Source organism: Monodelphis domestica, chromosome 4 (genome assembly GCF_027887165.1).
Source record: "Monodelphis domestica isolate mMonDom1 chromosome 4, mMonDom1.pri, whole genome shotgun sequence".
NCBI classification, from domain to species: domain Eukaryota; kingdom Metazoa; phylum Chordata; class Mammalia; order Didelphimorphia; family Didelphidae; genus Monodelphis; species Monodelphis domestica.
Window position 1 is genome coordinate 391,711,118 of NC_077230.1, and position 12,023 is coordinate 391,723,140.

The following is a 12,023-nucleotide window of genomic DNA, read 5'->3' on the forward strand; positions in this document are numbered from 1 at the left end:
AAGGGGAGGCGGGGGCTGGTGAGGCAGGGCTCTGTACTCCAGAGGCTGGGCCCTGGAGCCCCTCCAAGCTGGAGAAGAACTGAAAAAGTGGGACAGGGAGGAGGACCCAATGATAGCGTGTGAGAGCTGGGAAGGGCATAGAGTGGGCAATCATATGGGGATCACGGAGAGGGCACTGGTTTTGGAATCAGGAAGGCTTGGATGGTCCTAATGATAATCACAACAATAATACTACTGAAACTGATGCTGATGATAGCAGCTGACATTTATATAGCAATAAACAATTATTATCTCATTTGATCCTCAACAATGCTAGGAAAGAAGATATCATTATCCCCATTTTACAGATGGGGAAACTGAGGTAAGCAGAGGTGAAGTGACTTGCCCAAGGTCATCCAGCCAGTGAGTGTCTGAAGCTGGACTTAAACTTCCTGAAGCCAGGTCAAGTGTTCAATCCACTGCTTCAAATACTTGCACGAGTTTATTAGAATCCAAGGCTCTAAAGCCACAGCTTGGTCCTTGGATAGCCAGCTCCCCACACGTGCCTTGTTCTCCCCTGTCACTATAAGACTAAATGCCAGATCGTTGTTGTAGGAAATGTAGGATAATGATGGAAATTGTACAGCAGGAGTAGAAAGATGGGGAGCCCTCATGCCTCTAAGCCAGGGCTACATTGAGTAATACAGTGGGAGATAATCTGCCCAGGGTCTGGTAAGTGAGAAATTAGGTTCTATTGAACTTGAATGGCATAGTAGAAAGGCGGAAGAATTTGTATAGTCTGGCTCTGCCCTTTAGGAGCCAGGAGTCCTTGGGTTAGCCACCTCTCTGAGACTGACTCTCCTCATCTGTAAAATGGGGGAAATGATCAGAGCTCTCCTACTTGTCCCCCCAGCTAAGGATGGAATAAGATGAAGGATGCAAGATGTGTCCACCATGGAAATGCTGGTAATTATGTTATGGACCCTAATAGAGCATGACAAGGTAACACAATAGTCCTTTGTCTCTTTGGAAAGAAAATGTGCTATTAATTCACAGGGTCATTCGTATTATTGAAACAAATGTGAGAAGAGAGTAATAGCAGATCAGGATAGTGATGGATGAGAAAACTGGAGCTGTGTCAAGTAGGTACACTCTGGAAGCCTGGGGATCTGGGAATTCTTATATCAGCTAAGGAAGTGCTGCTGACCTGGAGCACCAGGACATTCTCATCCAACTAGGAATCACAAGTCCTATCAGTGAGGGGTTATGGTTAGCCTGGTCTGGTGGAAAGACCATAGGTTTATGTCCCAAAATACTCACTATGTGATATTAGGCAAGGTATTATTTCTCTCTGAGCCTCAGTTCTCTCCTCTGTAATATCAGACTAGATGGTCACTAAGGTTCCTCCCAGCACTACCATTCCCCTTGGCAGTGTAGCATGTTCTAAAGCTCCTCCTGGCTCTGATATTCTGTGTTACAAGAACCCTCACAGTTCCAAAATTCTGTGTTCTAAGAGCCAGTCAAGCTCTGAAATTCCATGTTCTAGGGGCTTTCCTAGTTCTTAAATTCTGTTCTAAAATCTCTCCCAACCATGACATTCTCTGTTCCAAAAACTCTGACATTCTCTGTTCTAAGATCTCTCCCAGCTCTGATATTCTGTGTTCTAAGGTCTCTCCCAGCTCTGACATTCTGTGTTCTAAGGTCTCTCCCAGCTCTGACATTCTCTGTTCTAAGATCTTTCCCAGCTCTGACATTCTCTGTTCTAAGATCTCTCCCAGCTCTGACATTCTCTGTTCTAAGATCCTTCCCAACTCTGACATTCTCTGTTCTAAGGTCTCTCCCAGCTCTGACATTCTCTGTTCTAAGGTCTCTCCCAGCTCTGAAATTCTCTGTTCTAAGGTCCCTCCCAGCTCTGACATTCTCTGTTCTAAGGTCTCTCCCAGCTCTGACATTCTCTGTTCTAAGATCTTTCCCAGCTCTGACATTCTCTGTTCTAAGGTCTCTCCCAGCTCTGACATTCTCTGTTCTAAGGTCTCTCCCAGCTCTGACATTCTCTGTTCTAAGGTCTCTCCCAGCTCTGATATTCCCTGTTCTAAGGTCTCTCCCAGCTCTGACATTCTCTGTTCTAAGCTCTCTCCCAGCTCTGACATTCTCTGTTCTAAGATCTTTCCCAGCTCTGACATTCTCTAGAGACTTTCTCAATTCTGATGTTCTCTGCTCTGAGGTCCTTCCCAGCTCTGACATTCTCAGCTCTAAGGTGTCTACCAAATCTAATATTCTACATTCTAAAGACCTTCCCACTCTGATAGTTTGTGCTCTAAAGCCCCTGTTGGCTATGGTTTTCAAGCCATAAAAACATAAACATGAACGCTTATTTGAGCACACATCTCTAACATTCCTAGCCGATGCTGGAGTATCTACCAGTCAGAGGTAATTTTCTAGTGATCTAATACCCATACAAAACCTCCCAGAACAAACGTTCCTAACCTTACCTCCTCCACCCGCCGCCGCCCTCCAACCTCTCCCCATGCCCCAGGGTCTGTGGACAGACTTCAAAGGGTCTATGAACTTGAATGGGGGAAAAACTAACAGCTTTATTGTCCCCCTAACCTCTCACTGAAATTTTGCATTTGCTTCAATTATTTAAAGCCATGATCCTGGGTGTCGCTAGTCAGCCAGGAGTCCATGACACAAATAAGGTCAACATCTCTTTGCAGAGCCAGTTCTAGGGCCCCTCCGCCATCTCCCCCATCCCTCCAAGGAAAACAGAGAGATACGTTCCCAAACAGTAAGTGTGGGGGGGATTCTAATGGTGGATAAATATTTTATCACAGAGAGTTAATGCTGCAGTGTTCAACTCACCAAAGCCATCTATCTGTAGATATACAACTTTAAAAAGCTCTGGCTCTCGGAGAACATTTTATTAATGACCTGTCTAGTTAAGAGGAGGAGGGAGTTAAGGTTCAGAAATGCATTAATACCAGTCGGGCATTCAGCTGGAAAGAGGGGGATGGGAATAAGAAGTGTGATAAATTTTTAACATGCCCTTAAAAAAAAAAGTCCACATTTATAGGAGAAACAAATTTATTACTAATTATGCAATTACTTCATTTGGTGGTGTGGGGAAAAGGAAAAAAATACTTAAAAGCCTTTAAAAATACATCTAATAAAGAATTTAAGAATCCCAATTAATCTTTCCGGTTGGAAGGGAAAAAGTGGTAAGAAAACAGCCTGAGCATTGCTCTAGAACAGTTTACACAGTGGTCTAGAAGAGTATATAGGCTAGCCTAGAACAATTCCTGCATTGAGAACTATGGAGTCAAGCTCAAATCAAAGCAGATCCTTCCAGGCTACATACTGACTTTGCAGTTGTTGTTCATCATTTCCAATCATGTCCTATTCTCGTGGCCCCATTTGGGGTTTTCTTGGCAGAGATACTGGAGTGGTTTGCCATTTCTTCCTCCAGCTCATTTTACAGATGAGGAAACTGAGGAAGACAGGGTTAAGTGACTTTCCCAGGGTCCCACAGCTAGTGTCAGAGGGCAGATTTAAAATCAGGAAGAAGAGTTCTTGACTAGGTTTAAGAAAACCACAAATTAACATTAGTTATGTCATAGTGTATTTCCATTTATTTTGCTAAACCCTTCCAAGTTACATTTTGATCTAGTTCAGGTTGTACTCTGGAGTTAAGCAGGCTGTGAGTTTAGTCTAGAATGGCTCCCTCAGGACGAGCATGGTGAACTCAAATGGTTCATATATTAATCTACAATGGCTACGCATTGGTCTGGAACAATCTATTTGTGAGTCTTCAATAACCCTTCTTCTGTTCTGGAACCACCAATATGGTGATTTCCACATGTTGCCCCTCATCTCTACCTGTGGAGAGAGTCGTCCAACCAAAGGACTTTGGGGTGCTAAGCAATAATATTTGAGTAAGGCAGAGAAGAAACAGAAAAAAAAAATCCCAAGTGGGATGGGATCTGGTCAGTCTCCTTCCTACCTGGGACGTCAAAAGACACCCTTTTTCTGATCATAGACAATTACACCACCTCTGAGCTAGGGAAGGACTCAGGTCCTTTAGAAAGTACAGCTCCTTCCTAAAGCTGGAATCTCCTCTTTCCTATCCTTGTTAAATATTCACTGAGCCTTTGCTTGAAGCGTTCCAGTGACAGGACACTCATACTACCTTAGACAATCTACCTTTGGACAACTTGACTTATTAGAAAGATATTTCTATGGGGCTAAAAATCCTGGAACAGAAGAAAATGTCCTAGACTTGGAATCAGTGGAGCTGTGCTCAAATCTCAGTGCAGTTACTTTCTGTGTGCCCCTAGGCAATTCACTACACACCCCTGGGTCTCAGTGCCTATCAATGGGACAAGAAGAGTTGACATGGCCCTTAAGATCCCTTCCAACTCCAAGCCTAGGATATTCCCACCATCTTTAGAGTGACTTCCTTTAGGGCACAGTGAACAAATCTTTTTTGCCACTACAGCTCTTTACTTAGATAAGGAGAGCTATCATGTTCCCCCAGAGTCTTTCTTTCTCTAGGTAAAGTAACTCCTCCCTCATTTTCTTTAGTTGATATGATATGGGCTCCTCTTTGGTCTGATGGCTGAGACTCTCCTTCCATAGACCGTAACTAATGGGTCTATACCTGCCCCGTCCCAAGAGAGATAAGAGAATGACAACCTTTTACAGGCTCAGCATACGGATATGTCAGCCTGAGTACCACTGGCCAACCTCAGACCATCTGGCTGGATCTTGTAGCAATTAGCTCAATCCCCACCATCCTTGTGTTCTGGCCTCCCAGCCCTAACTCTGGAGGTCCCTGGGCCCTTTGAAAGCCCTTAGGTACCAAGCCTGGCTGTGGACAAGGGAGCAGGGACAGGACAGAGCAGCTGCTACCCTCCACAACACACTGACTTTGTGGCTGAGAGCATCTCAAGCCTGGTTTCTGGTGGAAACATCAAGGAGCATTAGGGCTCAAGGTGGGCAAATATTCATTTTGGGGAAGGGGAACTTGGTGCCTGCTTCATCTAGGTAGGCAGCTCTGCTGCTAGACCAGAAAAGGCAGAGCTGGGTCACCCAAGACAAGTGTCAGCCCTAAACTCCCTGCAGAGCCTCCCCATGCCTAAGAAGCTTCCCTAGAAACATAGAGGATTCAGGGAAGCAGAGGGAGCCAATTCTGAGATTAGGAACCCTCAGGGAAGGCATGTTATCCTACCATATCTCATTACCCTTATGATTAGGACACCTGAATTATACGGTTTAGAAGTGGAAATCATCTAGTCCAAACCTTCTCATTTTAAAGATGAGGGAGCAGCTCAGAGGATCAGTAATCTGTCCAAGATCCCATAGGTGGGGAAGTCGCATGGCCAGGATTCAAACCCAGAACCCCTGACTCCAAAATCCACTACAACTGACCCTTTTTCACTGCTTCCACAGAGGACATCCTGTCATCTTCTCTGCCTTGACGGAAACTAGTCAATGACCTGAAGATTTCAGAAAGATGATCACTAATTGCCCCCACTCTAAATGAATGAATAGAATTTTAATGTGTTTTTTTTGTTTCCTTTCTCCATCATTTGCCATTGGGCATCTAAGGGAAGCCCCAGAAGGCTGCATATGTGCCCCATAGCTGATTAAAAACATGCCATAATCACCCTTCTTTGGGAGGGGCAAGACTCATCAATAGCTAATAAGGTCAGATGCTTCCTTCACTGCCATGTTATGAATTCTCCCACACTTTCCCCTTTCAAGGCCTCTTATGACATGCTCTTACATGGATAAACACATTAAAGGTGGAAGAAGGGATGGAGTGTGGTAGAAAGATGACTAGATCTAGGTTAGATCACCATGACCACCATTCAAAATCTTACCTTAACAGCCCCCTCTGCAGTGGTCATTTGTTTATGTATTTAGTCTGAGTCATAGTTGAAGATGACAAGTTTGAAGCCAGTTGAGAAGACAGAGAACATCAGAGCCAAGAGGGGCCTCAGAACAGAGATGGGGGGGGGGGGGGGGGGACACTGAAAACATCATGTATCTGACCTGGAAGAGACCTTAGAACATAGACTGTGAGAGTTGGAAAGGACCTAATTAGAATGTCAGGCTGACCTGAGACGGAAAAGAACCTTAGGACAAAAATTAGGGAAGATAGGAAAACTTAGAGCAAAGGAAGAGAGAACTGGGAGGACCCTTCTTAGAACACAGACTGTCAGAACTGAGAGAAGCCTTAGAATATACAATGTCAGAGCTGAGAAGCCCCTTAGAACAGAGAATGTCAGAAGTGGGAGGACCCTTAAAAGAAGGAATGTCAGTGCTGGGAAGAACCTTAGAACTCAGAATGTCAGAATTGGGGAGGGAGCTTTAGAACCCAGAATGTCAGATCTTCCAGAGACCTTAGAACAGAGAATGTCAGAGCTGGGAGAGAGCTTAGAACAGAGAATGTCAGAGCTGGGAGAGACCTCAGAACAGAGAATGTCAGATCTTCCAGAGACCTTAGAACAGAGAATGTCAGAGCTGGGAGAGAGCTTAGAACAGAGAATGTCAGAGCTGGGAGAGACCTTAGAACAGAGAATGTCAGAGCTGGGAGGGATCTTAGAACCTAGAATGTCAGAGCTGGGAGAGACCTTAGAACAGAGAATGTCAGAGCTGGAAGGGACCTTAGAACAGAGACTGTCAGAGCTGGGAGAGACCTTAGAACAGAGAATGTCAGAGCTGGGAGAGACCTCGGAACAGAGAATGTCAGAGCTGGGAGAGACCTTAGAACAGAGAATGTCAGAGCTGGGAGAGATCTTAGAACAGAGAATATCAGAGCTGGGAAAGAGCTTAGAACAGAGAATGTCAGAGCTGGGAGAGACCTTAGAACAGAGAATGTCAGAGCTGGGAGAGACCTTAGAACAGAGAATGTCAGAGCTGGGAGAGACCTTAGAAGAGAGAGAATGGCAGAGCTGGGAGAGACTTTAGAACAGAGAATGTCAAAGCTGGGAGAGAGCTTAGAACAGAGAATGTCAGAACTGGGAGGGAGCTTAGAACAGAGAATGTCAGAACTGGGAGGGTTCTTAGAAAAGAGAATGTCAGAATTGGGGAGGATCTTTAGAACAGAGAACATCAGAGCTGGGAGGACTCTTAGAACCCAGAATGTCAGAAGAGAAGGGTCTTATAGGCCATCTTATCCAACTTTCTTATCTTATAGATGACTAAAATATTATCACTCTTGATTTCTATCTAAACGCAGCATATGTACGAGGCTGTTGGACTCTCTAGGTCTTACCTGGCATGAGGAAGGTGGTCCGGGTGGCAATGTTGATCTCCTGGAGGTGCTCAAGAGTCTCTGTGTGGAAGAGGCGAATGGAGGCACCCAAGGAAAAGGCCATCCACACGCCGCTGCCTGCCTTCACCATGTGCGTCACACTAGCCGCCTCATCCTGGTGTGCCTCAAAGCTTTGCTGCAACAGACAGGGAAAGTGTGAGATTACAGAATTGGGTGACCCAGATTCAAGTAGCCAGAGATGGCCTGTCATTCTCCCCATGTGGCCCATGGAGACACAGATGTGGTCAGGATGCTGGCTCGTAGGAAAAGGAGGCAATGACTAACACTCCTAGCACCTCTCCTGCCTCCCACCTCTCTCATACATAGACTCTCCTGCCACCCAAGCCATCCCTGCCTTCTCTGCTGAGATGAAGTGACTGGATGATAGAAGGCAATCCAAGGAGATCTCTGCCACACACACACCCCCAGAAGCCTCAGGGGAAGAAGAAATGAATGAACTCAGCATTCAAACCCCATCAGAATGCAAGGCCCCAGAGGACAAGCTCTCAAGATGTCCAACAAAATTGCTTTTCTAAGACAGCCACATAGCAGCGAGATATAATGGAGGAAAGGGAGATGGCCCTGGTTAATGGAAGAGAATGAGAAGGGAAATTTTTGGCTCCCTGGAAGAAGGAAAGCAGGTGAGCAGTGACCTGAGCATCAACATCATTCTCTCCAAGGCAGGCCCATGCATAGAGGCCAAATGTTCTGGGGACTCAGACCTTTGGAGCTGCCTTACTCTCTACTGTAGTAGAGAGAAATACCTCCAAGTCAGGGGAGTGACTCATGCCCAGTGTTCTGTAGTCTCTGGCAGGACTGGGAGTATGGCTCCCTCCCCAAACTGGTAGTTCCCTATGGACGGGGAATATGCCTTAATCCACTCAGACTCTTCCTTGAGGGAAGAGACTTTATTTCCCTCCTCCCTCCATTGGCAGCTAACAGAGAATAGAATCGTGTCTCCTCCACCTGTCAAGCCCGTGGCACTTGGTCATAAAATAACTGGGCTCTGATTATTGGATCTGGAGGTTGGGGGCACAGTTAGAAGCTTTTCTTATAAAGCCCAGGAGGAGGAAGAAAGAAAACATCACTTAGCTTTCCCAGAGCCAGTGAAGACACCATGTTTTTGATTTGCACCCCTCCCTGCTGCCCATGGCCCTGGTCAAACCTATGCCCCCACTTTTCCTCTTAGACAGGTGTCTGGCACATTCCTATAAGGAGATTTACATTTGGTCTCAGCTTGGAAATCATCTCTCATTTTAGATAGTTAGCCATCAAGGACCAGAGAAGAGCAGACATTTGCAATCATCACACAGCTAGCAAGTAGCAGAGTTTGTATCTGAAGCCAAGGCTTCTGATGCCAAATGCTTGTGAATCCTCTTATACCAGGCATATACCAGCAGGGCTGAGGACTTGGGAAGACCCATCCAATTTGCCTTCTTCAGAAGGCAGAACAGGCAGAAAAAGAAAAATCTCGCATTCAGAACCAGAAGATGATCATATCAAGAATGACTGAGGCTTATTTATGGATTTCAAAATGCTTTCCCTACTTTATCTCATCTGATCTTCACAACAACCCTTCCAGGGGGTTAGCAAAACTGTACCATGGCTCTAGAGTCAAAAGACATGAGTTCAGATGCTCCTAGTTGTTCTTTTCACTACCCCTGCATCTTTGGACAAGTGTCTTAATTGCTGTGGGTCCTTGTTAAAGGACCCGTAAAGGACTGTAAAATAATGAAGGTGGACTAGATGTCACCCAAGTCTCCTGTTCTCTTTTACAGGTAAAGGGACTAAGGTTCATGAAGAAAAGGTGGCAGGCAGATGATTACATACTGAGCAAGAGATGAAATTCAGATCTAGTCTCTGCTTCCCTCCCCCATACTTCCTTTCCTAAAGCAATTCTGGATCTCAGAATGTCTGGGAACCTTCGTCTTACCCGTAGTGAATAATCTCTCAGTAAAACTCTCAATTAAAGTGATAAATCATTAATCAAATTAAATGCTGCCATGCAAGGTCTAATCTAAATTCTCATATGTCAGGCATATCAATTATGATGCTGAGTTGCAAGAACCACGGGCGGGATTCCTCTTCTCTTCACGACCACCATCATGCTGCCCTCTTTTCATCAGAATCTGCCAGACCTACCATGTGGGCATCATCGTAGCTGGGGAAGGGAGTCTAGAAAAGCCTCACTTAACAAGGACCAACCTCAAGAGAATTCAGCTCAGCCCATCTCCTCCATGAAGCTTTCCCTAGTACCTGAAAGGATCTCTTTCTCCTTAGATATAGTGCTTTTAGAGAGTTCTTCATTGTTCTGATCACAGGTTAATACCTCAAATAAATCAGTCAATTAATCAATAAACATTTACTAAGTGCCTACTATGTGTTAGAAGAAGAAAAAAGAGGAAAGGAAGGAAAAGAAAAAAGAAACTACCTCAAGATGAACTATTGCTACAACATACAGACTTAAAGAGCTGTCCCGGGTTCTGAAAGATTATGGGAATATGCCCAGGGTCACACACTCAATGTGTTTCAAAGGCAGGACTTGAACCCAGGTTCTCCTGACTCCTAGGCTGGCTCTTATCTAAGAGATAACTCAACAGTGGTAAGTGAGCACCCAAGGACTAAGGAGGGGATAATCCTGCTCTACTACATTCTCCTCAGACCCAGCCAGGATCAGGTCCACCTCTGGGAAGCATATTTTGGAAGGATGTTAATAAGCTGGAGAGAGTACAAAGGAGGGAAATCAGGATGGGGGAAGATCATGAGATCATGCCATCTAAGGGTCACATGAAGGAAATTAAGAGATTCAACCCAAATAAGTGAAGTAGAGGGACATGATGGCTGTTTTCCAAAATATCACCAACAGTAGAATATTTTTGGAATCTTTACTTTCTCACTTAGCAACAACTCTAAGACATTTGAGAAAGGGCTAGGCAAATGGGGTTAAGTGACTTGCCCAGGGTCACAGAGCTAGGAAGAGTCTGAGGCCAGATTTGAATTTAGGTCTTCCTGACTCCACATCCATCACTTTGCCACCTAGCTGCCCCAGCAGAGTTAGTATTTAAAGCCAATCCTTGTGCCGTGTCCAGCAGTCGTTCTGCTGACCTTGCAGTAGCCCCTCCCTGGCTCAGACTCAACTGGTTGAGCTAAAGTCCAAAGCAAATCAGTCCAGAATTAAACTTGATTTGAAACAGTGGGTACAGGTCTACCCTGCCTGCGTGTGATCTGTCAGAATTCAATTAAAGACAAATACAGCAGAGAAATCCATTCTGGTTTCTCTGGAGCAGTAACAAGCCTGCCTCTGGCCCCAGTGGGGCTTTAAAAAGGTATTTGCAAGCCTGCTGAAGCCAGAGGGGAATTAATGATAATCCATTCCCTTGCAGACCCATCTGAGGCTCGTCACATCAAACATGACCTCATCTCTCATAGAATGGACATGAATCCCTGTTTCCAAATATGTTTTCTCACACCAATACTGTGACTCACACACACACACACACACACACACACACACACACACACACACACACAGAGAGGAAAGCAGAGACACATTGGTTCCAGGGAAAAAAGATGGAAGCAAGAGACATGAGTTTCAGGGGGCAGCTGGGTAGCTCAGTGGACGGAGAGCCAGGCCTAGAGACGGGAGGTCCTAGGTTCAAATCTGATCTCAGATACTTCCTAGCTGTGTGACTCTGGGTAAGTCACTTGACCCCCATTGCCTAACCCTTACCACTCTTCTGCCTTGGAGCCAATGCATGGTAATGATTCTAAGAAGGAAGGTAAGGGTTTGTTTAAAAAAAAAAAAAGAAAGAAACATTCCAAGACCAGGTCCAGGAAATAGTTCAAATAGCTGCCTGACCCTAAAAAGTCAAATAACTTCTCTACACTTCAAGTTCCCCATCTAAAATATCTAAAAAATCGATAACTAGAAGTCCCTACCTTATTCGTAAAGAGCAAAGTGTTTCATAAATAAATCTTCATGAGAAAAAAAATAGTATATTTAACCCTTCTATGTTTGCACATTTTTTACATGCAATGTCTCTGAGAACTAGACAAAGGTGAATGTTGGGACTAACTATATATATATGTATAACTATACATATATTATTATTAATAATAAGTTCAAGGTCACAGTGAATACCAGAGGCAGGATTCAAACCCAGGTCTTATAACTTCAAAGCCAATAAATATTCATTCTGTCACTCCCTTGACAACTTGGTAGAAAACAATTTCAAACACTATTTAAAAATTCCAGAGGAAAAAAGCAGTTTCTGAAGAAAGATGCTCTCACTGCCCTCACCCTCTCTCTCCCTCCCTCCCTCCCTTCTTCTCTCTCTCCCTCCCTCCCTCCCTCTCTCTCTTTTTGCCTCTCTCTCTCTTTTTGCCTCTCTCTCTCTCTCTCTCTCTCTCTCTCTCTCTCTCTCTCTCTCTCTCTCTCTCTCTCTCTCTCTCTCTCTCTCTCTCTCTCCCTCTCTCTCTTTCTCTCTCTCTCTTTCTCTCTCTCTCCCTTTCTCTCTCTCTCCCTTTCTCTCTCTCTCTCTCTCTCTCTCTCTCTCTCTCTCTCTCTCTCTCTCTCTCTCTCTCTCTCTCTCTCTCTCTCTCTCTCTCTCTCTCTCTCTCTTCAATTAATTACTGAGGTTTTTCTCTTTTCTGAAACTCTCTGCTCCTGTAATCCCTCATCCATGGCCCTTCCAGGATGGGGGACAAAAGGTCTTTCCAAGATTGA

The 12,023-nt window shown here is 44.9% G+C and overlaps 1 protein-coding gene across 1 annotated transcript in view; it reads right to left on the bottom strand.

The window, feature by feature from the left end:
- The window catches only part of ARHGEF10L (Rho guanine nucleotide exchange factor 10 like), a 177,411-nt gene that overhangs the window by 6,805 nt on the left and 158,583 nt on the right, over positions 1-12,023 (bottom strand). The window contains exon 24 of the mRNA XM_056826195.1: positions 7,259-7,433. Within this exon, the coding sequence (XP_056682173.1) occupies positions 7,259-7,433 (175 nt within the window). The remainder of the gene's footprint in view (positions 1-7,258; positions 7,434-12,023) is intronic.